This window comes from Coturnix japonica, chromosome 1 (genome assembly GCF_054131305.1).
Source record: "Coturnix japonica strain WE chromosome 1, WE-NBRP24, whole genome shotgun sequence".
Classification (NCBI taxonomy): domain Eukaryota; kingdom Metazoa; phylum Chordata; class Aves; order Galliformes; family Phasianidae; genus Coturnix; species Coturnix japonica.
In genome coordinates, this window is record NC_140663.1 from 131,758,798 (window position 1) to 131,777,993 (window position 19,196).

General features: G+C 35.0%; 1 protein-coding gene across 14 annotated transcripts in view; it reads left to right on the top strand.

The window, feature by feature from the left end:
• Positions 1–19,196, top strand: part of FGF14 (fibroblast growth factor 14) — a 358,569-nt gene that overhangs the window by 252,496 nt on the left and 86,877 nt on the right. For 7 of the 14 annotated variants that reach the window (XM_085552899.1, XM_032442015.2, XM_032442012.2 and 4 more), the window contains 2 exons: positions 2,954–3,064; positions 12,701–12,804. In XM_085552899.1, coding sequence (XP_085409025.1) covers positions 2,954–3,064; positions 12,701–12,804 — 215 coding nt within the window. The remainder of the gene's footprint in view (positions 1–2,953; positions 3,065–12,700; positions 12,805–19,196) is intronic. The other 7 variants (XM_032442013.2, XM_085552924.1, XM_085552937.1 and 4 more) reach the window with 1 other exon arrangement.

A 19,196-nucleotide genomic window follows, 5' to 3' on the forward strand; every position in this document is an offset into this window, starting at 1 on the left:
TTTGCCTTTTCACTAAGATCAAAGAAATACCATGTCTTAGTGTCAAATTCTCCCAGTATTTTGAGCACTGTTCAGCTAAAACATGTAGTTTGTCTCTTTGATTTATAGATCGAAGGTGCTATTTTAACTAAATATGGCAAGGAAGAATAAGTAAAAAAATATCTGATTCGGTTTCCTGACAGTAATTAAAGTTTTAATTGTGCTAAGGACAGAATCTTCAAGCAGTAAAGATCTTCATGGGAGGTTAAAATTTTCAACTGCTACATTTTGTAGGGAAAAAAAAAAAAAAAAAGAAAGAGAAAAAAAGGACTTTTTCCGCTACATTTTGCTCTAAAGAGATCTACATGGCATAATCAAAATATTAATCAGTATCGCATTATTAATAGTGAATTTCAGTTTTGAATGAAATATCTAAGTGAGACATTTTGTGACAATTTTGTTCAGTTCACTAACAACCTAAACTAATAAAACTGTATACCTCATGAGATAAAACATATGACTAGAGTCCTTTTTGTTAGTGTTTTAATAGTTACTATTTTGCCAAACTTGAGTGAATGAATAAATGGGGGACTCATGCCCTACCCCATCGTATGAATCCTGAAATGCATAGCTTTTCATCAGATTATTTTCATTCAAATGTGGTTTTTGTCCAGAGGTGTGGCTGATGCCCCATCACTGGAGACTTTCAGGGTGAGGCTGAATCATTCACTGGGCAACCTGCTTTAGCTATGGTGTTCCTATTCATTGTAGAGGAGCTGGACTAGATGGCTTTTAAAGGTCCCCTCCAATTCAAAGAATTTTATTATTCTAGTATGGGAAAGCTAGTAAAACACAGTTAACTCCAAATAATGCTTCTGGAGAAAATGATTATGTGATTTCTTGTTAGTAAATTTTATTAATAAATTAAAAAAAATAAATAGATTGAACAATGTTGAGCATCACTTCTAATTTTACGTACTATTTCCATGAAGCAGTAGGTGTAAGCAGTAGGTTGACTCTAATTAACCTTCTGTGCAATGCTTTCTTTAAGCTAGATGCTTAAAGGTTTTTTAAAGTTTATTGGGATGTAGGAATGGTTTTTCAAAATGCTTTTATTTTTCTTTCAAATACTTTTCTAAACCTGTAGTTACAGAGATTTTCTTAAATTATTTCCTTTTGTCTTTTAAGGTGTAATATATATATATATATATGCATAAAGCAAGTATATTTAACTGCCAGAAGTATAGAGGGAAAGTATGCATTGAAATGAGCAGCGTCTTTTATTTTCAAATGATGAAAATATTTTTGAGTTGCCTGATATACTTAAGGCTCTAATCTGAAGAAACATAAATTTTGTTGTATTTATATATTGTTTAATTTATTTTTTTTTAAATATTCTTGTGTAAAGATTGAGAAATTTTTACTTGTAACAATCCCCAGAAAGCAAAACTTCTAGCTAAAAGCAGAAGAAAATAAAATGGACAAAAACATTTGATGTGCTTAAATGTTAATCACAAAATACTTATACTGCTTATTTCCATGCCTGGAACATTTTGTCAGCTAACATTTCTAGTAACAGTTTCTATGATATTTACAGTTTAATCTTATATTTTAAATTTAGATATTTTTATTGTTTCAAATGACTTTGTGTATTTAAGGAAAACTTTCAGTTTTCATAAATATTCCGTGAACTGAGCCTCTGTACAAAACTTCAGAACATTCCATTTAGGGATGGGTTTTCTTATTAGTGTTTACTTCTGTCTTCCCTTAGGACAGTGTAAGTAACCCAGCTTGACTGATAGTGAGAACAGTTATAATCAGTTGTAAACTGGCCTCAAGTTTGCATGAAAATTGTTTCCGCCTTACTTAAAAATTCACTATATTATTACTTATCTGTCACAAAGCCTTTATGATTTTAGTTCATTATTGCAAAGCTGTGCATGATGAGATATAGATGCTTTTAATGCCATGTCACTACATATACATCATTTAATTTACTGAATGCCTAAAGTTGGGCCTAACAGTTTATGTGTAAAAATATAACTAACAGTATCAAGTATGAAGCACAGGTAGTGCTGTTTGTTTTTTGTTTTTTTTAAGATAGGATGTCTTTTTCCTCAGCAAAGAACTAATTCTGCAGCATCTTGATATGTGGTTTTGTAAAGGCACTGTTCTTGAGATAAATAATTAAGTTGTCACTTGGTAGTCCTCTACTCAATGCCTGACGATTATTTACACAAATGCAGAGTTTTAAATAGTGGAGCTTAAATGTTCAGCCACCTGAATTTCCCATTTACTTTTAGCTTACTCAGGTATTTTTCATTTTGTTTTCTGGTATAGAAGGGTTATGGCAATGATCTTGCTATTATTGTAAATGTTGCTCCCTGGGGGACTGGAGAGGACAAGCAAATTGTATCTGACTCTAGGCTGGTATTTTGGGAACTTTTCAGGTTACTATTACAAAATGTTGTACCAGACAATTATGTGACTTTGGTACAGTGTGAAAGAAGGCAAATGTATTCATGAAGGCGATCTTAAAATTTATGTGAAGTATAGTAAGTTACTAACGTGTATGAAATATTTGTGGGTTTTAATTAATTAATTTATTTTTAAAATATTTTCTTGATTTCTGCAAGGCTCTCTACTTGTTGCTGAAGTCTGTTTATTTATTTATTGTAGAGCTTAATGTAGTTTAAGATTTTTGACTGGGTGCTTGGGTTACTATTTTTTTGTGTTTGTTTTACCGCTGTTAATTTTAATTAAGGACATTCAAGGCAAATAAGAGGATATGAAACCAGAGTAATAATAATTCTGTAGAAAGATTTTTCTCCGTTTCCACCAGCAACCACCCTGTTCTCGTACAACTTTAAGATAGCAATGCTGCTTCATCAAACTTCCTTCTACAGTCAGAGGAAGTAGGGATAACTCTTGGAAAAAGTTTTGAGGCTAGTGACAAAATATGTTTGTCTTTCAGATCCCCAGCTCAAGGGTATAGTGACCAGGTTATATTGCAGGCAAGGCTACTACTTGCAAATGCACCCCGATGGAAGTCTCGATGGAACCAAGGATGACAGCAGTAATTCTAGTAAGTGACTGCCATAGGGGAATGTCTTAATCTCACACGCAGATTGAATCATTCAAGTGTATACATGCAGACACAGTTTAAATGTTTTTGGAGGGTTTTTGAATGTGTTTTGTCAAAAGGAAGAGGGTTCTGCCAATTGGAAACCTAGTAACCACCGGCACTTCTTGTACAGGACATTGGTCTAAACATTTTCCCTCTGAAGGTGTAAGTGCCAATGAACCTTGGGGGTGAGATATTTAGGCCAGCTTTTTCTTCTGATAGCTTTATAAAAATGATAAAATTCTGTAATGTTTTTGAAATAAAACTATGTATTTAACAGGAATTTATCTTCAAATTAATAACCAAAAAGAGATAACGAATCCAAAATTATTTGCAAATCTGATCATGTGAGCCTTGATTCAGCAAAACAAATAAATACTTGCTAATCAAAATCCTACCCAAAAGCGTATGCTGAAATGCCTTGCTGAATTTGGGCTGAAGATTGATCATCCTACATTCTGTCCCTATACCAGCAAGAATTCCAGTGGTTTAAACAGGATTTCTGCCAGTGTAGAGAATGCTACAGTAGGAAGTTTTCAAAAATACTCTAAACAAAACTGGTCTTGAAGGGCAGTGTTGATCACTACTTTGGTGTTATTTTCCTATAATACTGCCATTCAAGGTATATACATGCAACAACTTCAGCTGCAAATGTTAATTAAGCAAACCTATTCCTACTTTAGAAACACTTGAGTTTTAATTTTTAATTTAGCAGAGAATATTTGTATTTTGTTTAGTACAATGACAATGGAATCTTTAAGTAATTTATTTGTATGTGTTCTTGGGGTGTATTTAAAGTATTTTTAATAAAAAAGATTTATCTGATTATCATGCATTTATAAATAAGTCTTTAATTTCTTAAAAAAAGGAAATGAAAGATGGAATTAGACTGTAGAAATTAAATTTAGGGATTTGAGGTTTCTCCTTGAGTGAAACTCCCTGTTTTACCTGTTAATGCATGGCTCTCGTATTTAACATATTTCATCAAAAGATAGCATGATCATTTTTTATTATTCTACTTTTTTAGAACTGAGAAAAATAACTGATTAATCTGCTCTGATGTGTATTTCTCTCTCTCTGCTCAATTTCTAAGTGGTTTTTTTTTGTTGTTTTGTTTTTTTTTTGTTGTTTTGTTTTTTTTTGTTGTTTGTTAGTTTTGTTTTGTGTTGTTTTGATTTTTTCCTGGTCCTTGTTGGTGCTGTTTACTTTTCTTCCCTTTTCCTTGATGTGTTCATGCCTCATGCCCACTTCTGTATTACATATAATACTAAGAAGTATTTTAGAGAAGTTTTACCTTTACAAAGGTTTAAGAAAGCTGTCTTAGAATGCAAGCTTCTATTTCTCTCTCATCTCTCATCTCTTTCTCTTATTTTCAGCTTCAGTGAAGAGGTGTGTATGACAGTGAAAATTTTGGAACATTTCATGTCATTTCTACTTTTTTCTCTTAGAAAACTACCATCATGCCATAATTTCCTTGTTTCACTCTTGTCAGTTTTACATATCTTTTTTATTTTTGCTTACTATGTTATTTGCCCTTTCTCTCCTTTCTTCATCACCTTCTGGATTTCCATCTGTCTTCATATCTCTAACTCTTCTCAGTTGTTCCAAAATTCAGAATAAATATATAATATATAAATATATTATAAATATTTATAAATTCGGAACTTGTCTAAAGCCAACTAAATACCTGATAAAAGTATTTCATATTTTGAATAAATGCTGTTAGGTAATGTTATATTTTACTTCAACATTACTTTTTTTGCTAAAGTGATTCTTTCTTCAGAGAAATTTTTTTCTCTCCAGCTAATGTGCTTCATAGAATCATAGAATCACTTTAGGTTGGATTGATCATCAGGATCTAACCATAACCTTTACCTAACTCACAACCCTGAGCTAAATCATGTCCCTGAGCACCACATCCGAACAGTTTTTAGGTACATCCAGGCATGGTGACTCAACCACCTTCCTGGGGAGCCCATTCCAGTGTCTAACAACCCTTTCTGTAAAGATTTTTTTCCTAATATCCAGCCTAAACCTACCCTGGCATAACTTGATGCCATCTTCCTTCATCCTGTCACCTATCACCAGTGAGAAGAAACCAACCCCGCTCTCAGTGCAATCACCTTTCAGGTATTGGAGGAGAGCAATAAGGTCTCCCCTCTGACTTCTTTTCCCCAGACTAAGCAGCCCCGGTACCTTCAGTCACTCCTCTTAGGGTATATTCTCCAAGCCCTTCACAAGCCTTGACAAGCATTTCACAAACCCCTTAGTAGTACAATTTTATAATAATGTTGATTAAAAATGTATTAGACCATAAAGATGTATAAAATCAGTGTGTTTGACAGGAAGACATACAATTTCCACATTAAATTCTGATAGTATATAAACTACTATACCAAGAGTTGTAAAGATTGATTCATTTGGTATATTCATTAATATACAAATATAAGTGTTTATTTTGTGCTGTCAATCTTTCTCCTCAGTTCTCTTCTCTATTTCTTTTATTTCTTTTATTTCACTCTATTTCTTTCCATGTCTTTTTGAACTTTTTGGTTTCTTTTCTTTATTTCAGCATATTTTGTTTTTCTTTTTGTACTTAAAATAATTTGCTTGTGTGTTTAATCGTTAGTCTTCTGATCTGTTATTTTGTGATCTCCTCATTGTGATAATTCATGTATGATGCTTATGGCAAATAAGTTTTTGCAACTGCAGAGGAGGAAGCATGGCCCCATACTGCTGGGTTTTGCTTGGGAATGGGAAAAGTGACCACTGAGCAAACAGTCAGCCTATTTAATCCACCCAGTGAGTGAGAAGATATATTAGATATCAGTAGGACTGAATGTATGCTTACCTTTCATTTGAAGTAGTTTTTTTTATATATTAAGGCAGGAAATTGAGAATCATGAAGGGCATGCATCTCTGTCAGCCTTCCAGGCATGTTCTGTACTATTCAGTGTCACCAAAACCTGTGAAGGAGTCCTCATCACCTTCACAGCTTCCAGGTAGCTTGCTGCTTTGGAGAAGCCAGAGTGAATAGCAAGTGAGAAAAGAGATTTTTGTTTTGAGCAAGGAAACTGAGTCTTAGTCATTCTGCTACTTTCTGTTCTGCTGCAATTTATTGTCTCAAGCAGATAGAAGACTGCCTGAAGTTAAAATTTCCTGAACTGTGTGTCATTTTGTACTATTATTTTACATATACACTAGTAAACTTATAATAAACATACAGTATTAGAGTCCCAGCGTTAGAGTGCATTAGTGTGTGGAAAGACTGAAATGTGGTCTGTTCAGATTGTTAGCACTCTTTTTTTTTTTGTCTTTAAAGCTCCTTGGTAATCTTTTTAATGTGTCTTTTTGCTTTTATCTGAAGTCAAAATGAGTTCTACCAGTGGTTTCAGTCAGCTGTTGTAGTGTAACCCACTGTAGAGTGTCTGCAGTTGCAAACCAAATGATGGGTTTAAATTCATTTTTGCAGTCTCCTTTTGTGTATTTTACAAGACAGTGATGTTTTGTGATAGAGTATGATGTAATGGACCTATTAGCTATTATTTAACAATGCTAAGTTTCCTCAAATCACATTAGCAAAGCAGGGCTGCAATTCTGCCAAACTCTCAGTAATATGTGTAAAGAGGATTTATTACATTTCTTCTCTTCTTTTAGCTTTTTTCTCTTTTTTCCTTCATTCAGGGCCTCACAGTTTCTGGTATTTGTTTTGGTATTTTACTATTATTTTTATTTTTGTAGTGATGACAGGAGCAACTGTGGTTAAAGCTGCATTTTTTTTTTTTTTAACTCATCTTGCTCAGTATAGCTGTCCCTCTCTTGCTTTGATTTTAGAGGGTTTACAGTAGTTCACAGTGTTACTTGGTGTGAATGGAAGTTGCTCTAGGTACTCACAGGGATCTCATGGACCTCACTGTTATTACTTTGGAAAAACAACAAAAGTTATAAAGAAATAGATGTTCTTTTTGTGCTTGTGATAACAAGCATTACATTCTGCTCCTGATCTCACAACCAAAACATCTCGATTTCTGGCTTTGGTCTATATTCAGCATTCTGTCTCATGAGTGAAGGATAGTTTTATTAGGAAAACTAATTATGTTTGGGAAAAAGGGAATTCCGATTCTTTTATTTCTGTGATACAAACTCTGAATCTCTTGGCCCTTGTGGCTTGTCTGTATTTACCTTCAAAGCATACCTCAGACAACAACCTCTGAAAAAATCCAACATCGTAATACTTCCTTTGATACATGGTAGACCTGATTTTAGTACTCAAATGCTGTTATTTGGGCCTATTATGAGAATACAGTCATATTTAAAACATATTAAAAGGCTGTTGCTCACTTGCAGCTATAACTTATGAACTGGTAAATATCAGACTTAAGACTATCCAAACAACTTTGACTTGGCTGCGCTGTGCACATCTCTCACTTAATTATGCTGCACCATGCTTTACTTCCTTGATGACACTTGGTGCCTAGAAGAGCTAGTATGCAAGAAATCATGCTACCATTTAACATGCCTTTAGTTTCATGATTTAATGCATGTTCCTAACACTTTGTTTATATTTTCTAAGTTGACTATGGAAATTTTAACATTTTTAATGTATTTCTAAGGTACCTACCACTAGAATATTTTGGTTTAGATTTAAAAAACACATCTTTAATGTGGTAAAATTTAGATTATTAACCTGAAATGTTTGCTGTCAGATTTTTAAATGCTTTTTTACTGCATTTTTTTCTTCAAAGAATTGCAGAGGCATTCAGCTGTCTATTTAACAATACCTTTAGGAGTTAGGGTAAGCCCAATTCTCCCACTGGTATAATCCTAGTCAATACGACAAGATCAATGGAGACCATGTTCAGCCTTCCTAAAAAGCACATTTTAATAACATCCTGTATTACACTGATCAGGTAGGATGTGTTTCTCCACCAGAAATTATTGGCAAATCTCTGAATATAAACCTCCCCATAGTCATTATCAGCCTAAAAGATGTTCTGGTGGAATCATAGTTTTTGCCTGTGGGCCTGTAGATGGAAATAAATTAGAGAGATAGCTGCCTTGATCTGACTGCAGATTTGGTCCTGTGGGAAGTTTTCTTAACTGATACGAGGGTAATGCACATACAGAACAGAGAGCAAGTTATAAGCCTTATGCAATTGGTTTCTAGCAAGTTTCTTAAGAAAAACAGTAATCTGTAATAGCAATTTTTATGTAGCCGCAAGCCATTTAATAGACTTCCACAGGGATATCAAAATATCTGATTTCAGGCATTTCAGATCTAAAGTTAATATACTGTGATAAATATACAGAAAAAAAAAATGGGAAAGAGAAATGTGTTGGGTTTGTGTTTTGATCAAGGAAAGGAAGGAGTTACTACTTATCAAAAAGTGGATTTCAACTAAAACTTTGGCTAAAAAAGGTGGAAGTTTAGAATCTAACTCAAATTTATCCCAGCAAACCTTTCTCATGATACCTAAATGTGTAACAATGAAAATTCTCTTTTCTGGGTGGTTGTTACAGTTAACTTCCCCCCACACCCATGTTCTGATCTTGAATGTAATGGGAATAGCATTGGAGGCTTAGGAAAGGGAAGAAAAATCAATTGTTTCGTAGTCATGGTTTAGATGGAATGCAAAAGAGCTAATTCAGTGTTCACAGGCTCAGAGCTGCAGAGGATGAAGGGTTTTACTCACACCACTTCTGTCACTTTGTTCCCTTGATTTCCTGATGTTCCCACCTCTTATTTGTTGATGGATTTACCAGTGTCTGTACTTAAACATGAAACATAGGAGAACTGAGCACTGGACTGTTGAAGAATGTTCTCTCTCAGCTAATTTATGGACAAATTGGGCTAGATTTAGGCAACTGAGATGTTCAGTGACCAAACTTTTCTCTTATTTTTGGGTTTGGATCATTTTTTTAAAGACAGACAGAAGCTAGCAGCATGGTTATTTTTCATCATCGAGTTAAGGCTATAACTTAGGCTGTGTAGATCTGATATGCTGGCAAACTCTGGAAACAGCTTTCAACTCTTGTGAAGCAGAATTTTATTAGAGTGGGGGATAACACAAGAAAATCTTAGGCAGGTTTTAAGTTTGCAATTGGGTATGGAAGTCCTGCTCACTAAATTGTACTTCACAGTTATGTTCATGAGGAAATTGATTTCCTTTGGCCAACTTCAGCAAGTAAAAATCACATGCTGTGCATTACTGATGTGTGTTTTGCTGATCTCAGTATGAAGCATATCAGTGAACATTTATGAATCAATTGTAGACTAGCCTCCCAACTTTCAATGAAGTCTGAAAAAGTTTCAGTAGGTACTGAATATTCAGTATGTGCAGAATTACAGTAATTCAGATCACTCTGTAAAATTTTATGGTCTTGCGCTAATTCCAGCAACTCTGACAACATCTCGTTAATACTTGGTGGCATTGAAAGACACATTATATCCCCTCCTTGTTGCTTTCTAAATTTGCTAGCAGCTATAAGAAGTTCCATTAATTTTATAGATTATATGAAACATTGCCATGTTACAGGCCTCTAAATTTTCCTTCAGTGGTTGGGTTTTTTGTGTTTTTTTTTTTCTTCCTATTTCTGCCACTTTATTTTTATTGGTAATGCAGTAAATGAAATTTGTGTTCCACAAGTTTTGATTGAAGCAGTGTAATTTGGGGTTATTTTTCATTAGCAGTTTGTCATAAATTACTTGGCTTTCCTTCCTAGTATCCTCAGAATATTTGCTGCCCTTCCACTAGTGGGCTATTCATATCCAGTTTTCCTCCTGGAATTTCTTGTTTTCTTGAAAGAAAATGAATTTAGCAATGCGTCTCTCCATTTCTTTTCCATTTATTTTTCAGTCCCTTTAGCCTGAGTAAAAAGCCCTGATGTTAATTTGGCTCTAGTTTTGCTGTGACAGACTTATCCTCCTCCACGACCCAGGATAATGGTTTTGCTGTTTTAGACATTTTTTTCATTTGAGGGCATTGGCTATTTAAAAAAAAAAAAAAAAAAATAAAAATAATTAAATTCTAATTATACTTGAATATGTAAAATCTCTCAAGTAATATGGTGTTTATCCTACAGTCATAGGATATCTTGTCTACTACTGCCATATTTCACCGATTCATGTTTATTTTTTGTTGTCTAAAGAGGAAGACTTTTCTGTATACTATATTTTTATGGATACCAGCCCAGTAAGATCCAAAAATGACCAAAACTTTCAGAAATTACTGAAATAGTAATACTACATATTTGTTTTACTTCTTATCTGAAGTCATCTATTCTATTTTTCTTTGTAAATCCATAACTTTGTTTTCTGTTCTTCCACACCCATTTTGTCTTGCATCTGTAGGAACTGCCTTACTACAATTTTTGGCTTTATACTGGTTCTATGTTTTCATGAAAAGGTCTAATGATACATATGATTCTGTGATTTTAGAGCCTTTTTCTTTATTAGAATATTCCAGAAAATGTTATTTTTGAAGGAAAGATGGTCTTTTTTTGCACATGCTTCTATCTTTAATTTCTAACAAGCAACCCACTTTTTTCACTTCTAAAGACTTGATCAGCTTCATCATAAGCTGTAACTTTGTGTCTTGTGACCAACCAGGCGTTTTCGTATCTTATGAAAATGTGTTCATTTACTGCAAATTCACTGGTCTTTTTCACTTCATTTGGGCTTTGCTGCTGGCACTCTAATTGCAAGCAGCCTCATAGTCTATGCATTATGGTCAGAACTAAATTTTGAGGAATTCACTGTAGATATTACTGTGCTCCTGAAACATGGCTTTGTCCAACGATGATTACCTATGCCCATATTGAACATACAAGTTGTGCTTTTGGTTATCATCCAAGTACTTGTAAATCCATGACTCATCCACTTTGGAAAACTGCTTTGCATGAACTCTGGTACATCCAGACCTTTTCTTCAGAGGATGATATGTACTTTGCAGTTGTTTTCTTCAAATGAGTCAGTACATTTAGTATAGGTGTGTTTGCTGCCTTAAGTCATAAAAGAAAAATTGATATGTGTCTTATCTGCTGAACACTGATCTTTTTAATGAATACAGTGGGCAGTGGGGCTCTTCTAAAGGGATCTTCAAGGACTCTTGTAGTCTTTTGTCTGTGCTTCTAGTTCTGAATTGTAAATACCATTTAGGGTCCTGTTCTTACTCTGCACTTGAAGCCCAGAAAGCCAACATTATACTAAACTGCATCAAGAAAAGTGCAGCCAGCAAGGTGAGAGAGCTGATTTTTCCCCTCTATTCTGCTCTTGTGAAGCCCAGGCGTGGGGCCCCCAGCACTTGAAGGGCGTGGAGCACCTCTCCTACAAAGACAGGTTTACTTGGACTTCTTTGTTCTGAAGAAGATTCCAGGCAGACCTTATAGAAAGAAGCCTTTCAGTACCTAACCAGACTTACAAGAAAGCTGGAAAGGAATTTGTTACCAGGAAGTGTAGCGATAAACAAGCAGAAACTGTTGGAAACAAACAGAAAGTAGATTTACATTAGATATAAGGAAGAAATCCTTTATTATGAAGGTGGTAAGGCACTGCAACAGGCTGCACAGAGAAACTGTTGATGCTGCATCCCTGGAAGAGTTCAAAGCCAGGTTGGATGGGTAACCTTTGTCTAGTGGAAATTACCTAAGGCAGAGATCTTGGAATTAGGTGATCTTTAAAGGTCCCTTCCAATCCAAACATTCTTATAATTTTTCAGGAGAACAGATTGCTTGTTTTTCTGCTATTAAACAGCTGGTTTAATATAAAATGTATATGTTGGAAGTAAAATTTTCTTATATTTTTTCTTTTTCTGTTGCTGTTGTGAGAATAGCACCCTTTTCCTCTTCACGGGGATCTTTTTCAAACTAGTCAAAGCTGTGCCTTCTTTTGTTGTTGCAGAGATATATATCATTGCTAGGGTATCTGCTATTAGCTGTTTTTTAGTTAAAATCATGTTTTTCCAGATCTTAAGCCTTTGAACATGTTCGATATTCATCTCAGTAGGATTTATACACTTTTAGAGTCAAACACATATTTCAGTGCTTTCCTGAACTAGGACAAGAATCTACCACTACCTGAGGCTTGTAGAAAATACATAATTTACAAAACCAAATAATTTTTTCCAGGTTTAAAATCAGGGCCCCCTTGAAATCAATCATAACAAGAGTTCATCTTAATCCAGTAAAATAAAACTGTTTAAGAAAATATAAACCTACTTATCTGAATCAGAAGATATGTGTTCTGCAGGATACCTCTCAAGTATTGCCCTTATGATCAATTTATACTGGTGAAGAAAATTTTTGCCTCTTTGATTATTTTGAGAATGTTTGATATACTTGTGTCTGCAGTGCTTTGTATTTGCTAGTTAGCGCTTATGCCTAATACTGTGTGTTGCGGGAATTACTGCTAAATAGACTCTCAGGCTTTAATTTTAAAGGTTAACTTTACTAGTAACAAGACTTTCTGAATTAGCTAAATCTCAAAATCAGAAAAAAAGAACCAAAAGAAATAAGTGTCTTTCTTAATGTTGTTTGTTAAAATATTTTAATAACCATAATATGGTTATTAACACATCTGGTCATGTTTTCTCTTCACAGCGTTATTCAACCTTATACCAGTGGGACTTCGAGTTGTTGCTATCCAGGGTGTAAAGACTGGGTTGTATATAGCCCTAAATAATGAAGGTTTCCTCTACACATCAGTAAGTACCTTTCTGAACTCTGTTAGAGGCAGAGCTGAAGATTAAATTTGTACTGGAATGTAGATGTGTGGTCACCTGTAAGAAGTACAGTCATATCTGTACTTTTTATTTATTCATATAGTACACCCACCTGTGTACTCATATATACATGCAGCATATCTATATATGATATGTAGTAGAAAACACTGTATGCTGTATATGAGAGTATATGTGTTAGTAGAACAGTAGGCTGTAATGGTAGTGTGCAATATACCACAAAGATTATTATTTTCAATTAAATTCTCCAGAAAACACAAATAAAGACCTGCAGTTCTTTCTTTCAGAGTTGTTCAGAATCCAGAAGCTGATAAACAGTTAGGTTTATTGATAAAACAATAATTATAATTATAAAATCAATATAAACAGTCATTTATAGCCTTAAGTTTATTGTAGTGTTCTAACTGTATGCTTAGCACTATGGAATTTTTAATGTTGGCTATCAGAAACAATGTGAATTCTCTGAAGAACAGAATATTTGTATAAAGATCAAAGTATAAGAAAAATTCTTTTGAGTCATGAGCAATATTGCTGTATAAAGTGATTGGAAAGGCCTCTGTTTGTTTAGGATATTCCAGAAGATTTAATGCTAATCAGTCAGTCTGTTATGAATATAAAAATCTTCAATTTTGCGTAAATTAACGTCTTAACCTCCTTTAGAAGACAGACAAACTTTAATAGGAGCAGGCAGTTCTGTCAAGAAGTGGCTTAAAGGATTTTTCGTTACTATTTTTTATTGCCCTCTATGTCAAATTTATTTTAATAGTACTTTTTCCATTTCTTGCGTCATGTAATTCTTAATTTCCCACTGAGTTACAATACACTGCTTTGTTTTCAGTATCCATTGAAAGGAAATTGGACAGATTAAGTTTCTGATGCCCTCAGGGAAAGTATTCTGTTTGTTTCAAAAATAAAATTGTCTTGGAAAACCTAATTAGGGGGAAAAATGGAACTAATCTTGAATGTCAACGTCAAGACAAAGAGAAAATTGCTGCTTATAAGAGATCTGTTGGAAACTCCACCAGCATTATATGAAACAATTTTTTTTTCTTCTGTTCAAGACAATAACAAACAAAAAAAAATCTATCATAGGAAAACAACATCTGACATGCAATATTTTCTGTCAGAAGGAAGAAATCTAGAAAATAAAATATGGAACTGGTAGTATTAGGACATTACTGACTTCCCAGTTCTATGTGGGGAATTCTTTTCAGTATGATGAACAGTACTTTCAAGAGTGTTAGGTGTTGGTACAGCTATATCCCTGTCCAGAGCTTTCTGAAATAATACTTCTTCCTTCAAAAAAGAACTGTGAATTTTAGGAAATGTATCCATTTTCTTGGTGGGTCATCCTGCTCAAGGAGGGAAGAATCTGTGACAAATTTCTGGTGATTTCCATGCATACATATTTTTCTGAAAATGGCCCAGCTTAGATGAGTGGTGCCATCTGGGGAAGGGAAAGTACACGAAACAGACCTGTAAAACATCCTCAGATCATTCAAAGTATTTCTTGTGACAGTAGTGGGAATCTGAATTCCCTTGTTCCTATGTCTTTTTAAACAATGCAGGTTATTTAGGTTGTGAACAGCCTTGTGGATATAAATAAATGGTTATGTAAGTCAAAAATGCAATCCACATGTAATGTTTTGCAGGACCGCATATTTTTCATTGCCACCTAGTAGTAAGCCTTTTGTGCTTGGTGTCTTCTTATATTCCCGTGGTTACTGAAAACTTGTTCGGAACTTGAACTTTGTTCTGTGAATGTTTTCATGTTTTTAATGTATTTCATTTAAAGATTTCATGGGAAAGTGTCTCAAACTGTCACTTTAGCTTGTGTGAGGTAAGGAAAATTAGTATTTGGGGGCTGTACTGCTTCCTATTTCTTGCTCAAAGAATAAAAAGGTGACTGGACCATTAGGTGACAAAGAGAAGTGACACATCAGAAAACTGAGTGGAAACCTTGGGCTTCAGTATGTCTACAAAATGATTTTCAACTTACACTTTTGTCAAAAATGAAATGTAGTAATATTTTGGAGTTTAATGCAGATTAAAAAAGTGGTCATTTCCCATAATGGAGGTTTGATTGTTTCATATTAATGCATTGAAAATTTTGATAATGTATTTTCATCTCCGTAATTGACTGCTTTCAGCATAGAGACTAGCACATTTGAAAATAAGAAGACAAAGCATGAGAGAGAAAATAGCCCATTCCCTGAGGATCAAGATGAAGAAATACTGTATGCAGAATGTTCTAAATACTGTCCTTTGCAGAAAAAAAAGTATGTTTTTATCCAGACACTTTTTATTAGTGCCTTCCTTGATTCTTGGTTACTGTGGTTTATCTACCACATCTGCAATAAATATATATGTATATTACTTGTTTTCCCCTTGGTTTTAAGTTTGGTATGCCCTCTACTGTCACTGAAATAAGTACCAAATGATGGGAGTACATGTTAAAATTTTCATATATTTAAATATATAAAAATACGTACCTAGAAGAGATGATTGCTGGACTGCTCTCTATTATCTTTGAGCTTCGGGGATCTACAGGCCAGTCAGCCTCAACTCTGTCCCTGGAAAGGAAATGAAACAGCTTGTTCTGGATGCAATCTCCAGATATCAGGAATAGGCAGCATGGGTTCACCAGGACAAGGTCATGCTTGACCAAACTGGTAGCTTTCTGTGATATCAACACTGGCTGGGTGGATGGACAGAGAGCAGTGGATGTAGAATACCCTGATTTCAACAAGACATTTGACACTGTCTCATACAACCTCATTATAACAAAGATGAGGAAGTGTGGGATAAATGAATGAACACTGAAATGGTTTGGAAACTGACTAACTGGCCAATCTCAGAGGGTTGTGATCAGTGATGCTGAGTCCATTTGAAGGTCTGTATCTAGCAGTGTTCCCCAGGGATCGATGCTGGCTCTGGTCTTGTTCAAAATCTTCATCAGTGACTTTGATGAGAGGATAGTGTTCACCCTCAGCAAGTTTGCTGATGATAAAGAGCTGTAAGGAATGGCTGACACACCAGAAGGCTGTGCTGCCATTCAGTGAGACCTGGACAGGTTGGAGAGTTGGGCAGAGAGGAACCTGATGAGGTATAATGAAAGCAAGTGTAGAGTCTTGAACCTAGGGTGGAATAACTGCATGCATCAGTACAGGTTGGGTTATGACCTTCTGGAGAGGAGCTCTGCAGAGAAGGATCTGAGTGTCCTGGTGGAGAACAGGTTGGCCACGAGCTTTCTGGGGTGCACTGAAAAGAGCGTGGCCAGCAGGTCAAGGGAGGTAATCATCCCCCTCTGCTCTGCCCTGATGTGGCCTCACCTGGGGTAATGTGTCCCGCTCTGGGCTCCCCAGTACAGAAAAGAAAGAGTCCACTGAAGGGCCTTGAAGATGATAAAGGGCCTGGAGCACCTCTCTTACAAGGAAAGGCTGGAAAACCTGGGTCATTTTGGCCTTGAGAAAAGAAGACTCACAGGGTGTCTGATCAATGTCTATAAATATCTACGGTGCAGGAGGCAAAAGGACAAGGTCAGATTCTTTTCAGCAATGTGTGGTGATAGGAAACGGGGGTGGGGGGGTGGGGGGTGGGGGGTGGAGTCTCCGTATCTGTAGATGTTCAAGACCCACCTATACACCTACCTGTGCAACCTGGTCTAGGGGGACTACTTTGCAGGGAGGTTGGACTTGATGATCTGTAGAGGTACCTTCCAGCCCCTACAATTCTGTGATTCTGTGATTACTGACTGATTATAAACATTTCCAAAAATGGAAGCATGAGCTATAGATTAAGTGGTATTTGTATTGTCTAAGTTGAGATCGAAATGATGCATAGCTCTTCTGAGAATGTCTCAGTGAACCTTTTTGCATTCACAATATATGAAACCTGTAACTTGTGAGGATATTCTACATTTTAATGCCTCACTTCATAAACTGAAAACACCAGCTCAATCATTTTTATCATGAGCTTCACTAATTAAGCAGTAGCACTGACAGGAAAGATATTATGTGTGATCCATCTTTCTCTGATATAAGGTACTTAATAAGAGAAAAATGAAGGTACAGTGATGGAGACCAGTTCTGCTTGTAGATTGTTGTTGTATGCAGATTAGCAATGTCTTCTTGCTTTGTTTTGATTATTTTTTATGTCTCTTTTTGCCAGCTTCAGAGTTGTTTGCTTTCATCATACTTTATTCTGCCACATTTGAATAGGATTTTTTTCAATCAATTCACAGAATTATTATTATTATTATTTTAAGGCAAATAAATTAGATAGATGACTGTTATGGCAATATTTCTTTTATAAAACAGAAAGGCAGGGACAGCGCATTGTGTCAGAAAGTGATCTGTACTTGCCTCATATAAGAAAAGTTTAATAGAGAGGAGATTGAAAAGCACATTTTAGGGAGTATATTCCTCTGTAGCTTGGGATGCATTGCTTGAGTGGTGAAAGAAAGTTCAGTGTGTTTCAGAAGGAGTTGCAATACAGTATCAGGGAGGAAGAATACATCTGCATGGTTTATGCTTATTTATATCTGTGTTTGAAGATAGGTAATTTGTCTCTCAAGTTGCCTGCCAAAAATAAATACAGCAAACTGCTAATGTATTTATTAGTACAGCTGAGCAGAACAGAGCTGCAGATAAGCTTATGGTGATATCACTGTGAAGAGTCTGATGCTTATACTTGTTACTCTCTGGATGTTTAGGACTAGAAGTGGTTACTATTTGAACTAGGGTTCATGGTTTTTATATAGTAGAAGTATGCTAATTTTAATATACAACAAAGATTACTAGAACTGCAACAGTATTTTATGTTAGCTCTATCCCTGGCAGCTCTTTCACTCTGGACTGAAAACTCGTGGTAATATTTCTTGACATTTAAACTAAATTTTTATGTCCTATTCATTGAAGTCCACAATTTTTTTTTTTCCTTTGTAAGAAAAACTTTCATATTTGCTTAAAATATTACTTTTCCTTTCCTGAGTTAATTTCTCATGTGCATTTGCAATAATCTCTTGATAATCCCTAAGATTACAGAAATGTGCGATGAAGTAAATCCTGAAGGCTAAAAAGCAGCTTGTCCAAATTTCATGTCAAAGAATGGAAGATTAGAGACTCAGCAGCTGCAGTTGAATATTTTTCAATTAATAATGTTATGACAAATAATAGTATCTGTATGCTAAAATGAGTACAATCTAATCTCATGCTTCAGGAAGTAAGGTGATGGCCACAAGGATCAAGAGGAATGCTTTCTTCAATATATGGCATCCTTTCCTGTAGATGCACTGGATGAGGTTTGCTTCTGAGTTATTTTGCAATTGTCACAGCCAAAGGCTGATTATGAGCTTGATGGTCCAGCAGCCTAATCTAGTCTGTCAAATCTTTGCTTCTAGCACTTCTTGTTTCTCATGGTAACCTCTCTGTACTTTTGGCCAGTGTTTGTTTTGTTACAGAAATACAACTGCACTTTTCTGGATGGTTCTTTATCCTCAGTTTAGGTGGTCAGAGTTGTCTGTAATCCCAAACGCTAAATGGTGTGTACAGTGTAGTCTTCCAATGTCCCTATTTCTATTATTTTATTTCCATAGTAATTCTCACTACAGAAGCCTATCAAAAAGATCATGTTCAACATTTCTGATCTTCCATTAATCATATATGAAAAGTGGCTATCAAAGATTTAAAATCTCTCAAATTTTAAAACATTTTCAAAACCATGTTTCTCATCAAAACCTACTACATTTTTCTATTATCAGTTAATATTTAAAATACGGAAGACAATTGTAGATGGATTTATGGTAAGTTGATATCCCTTACAGAATACATTTGATGTAATTAAGACTAATTACTGGATGCTCATGATTTCTAGGTAAGAAATGATAAACAGTATGGAATTGATTAGACATAAGTGAAGCTGTCTATCACGGGTGCTGCTGAACAGATAAGGTATTTTCTGTTATTCAGGTCTTTTATTTCCAAAAATGATTGTGATTGGCTGAAGAATGGCTTTAGGTAGGCAAAATTCTGCTTTTATTATCCAATAAAAGTGCTATACTATCTGACAACATGAAATAATCACTTGCATTTTCATTTTTATAAATCTCTTAAACTTTCAACTACCTGGATCAGAATATTCAATTTATATCCCATAATATTAAAATATAATAAATCCCAGAAAAGAGGAAACCATTGTATTTACCTGTGTAATTAAGGAAAACTTTGTAAGAATTTGTTATCTTCAAGGAACTTGAAAGGTGCCAATCACATCCTGTTAGGAAGCTGTTGTCATAAGTGTGAGATTATTAATATGTCTGTGTCTGTTGACTGTGTTGGTAGCAGGGCATAACTGAA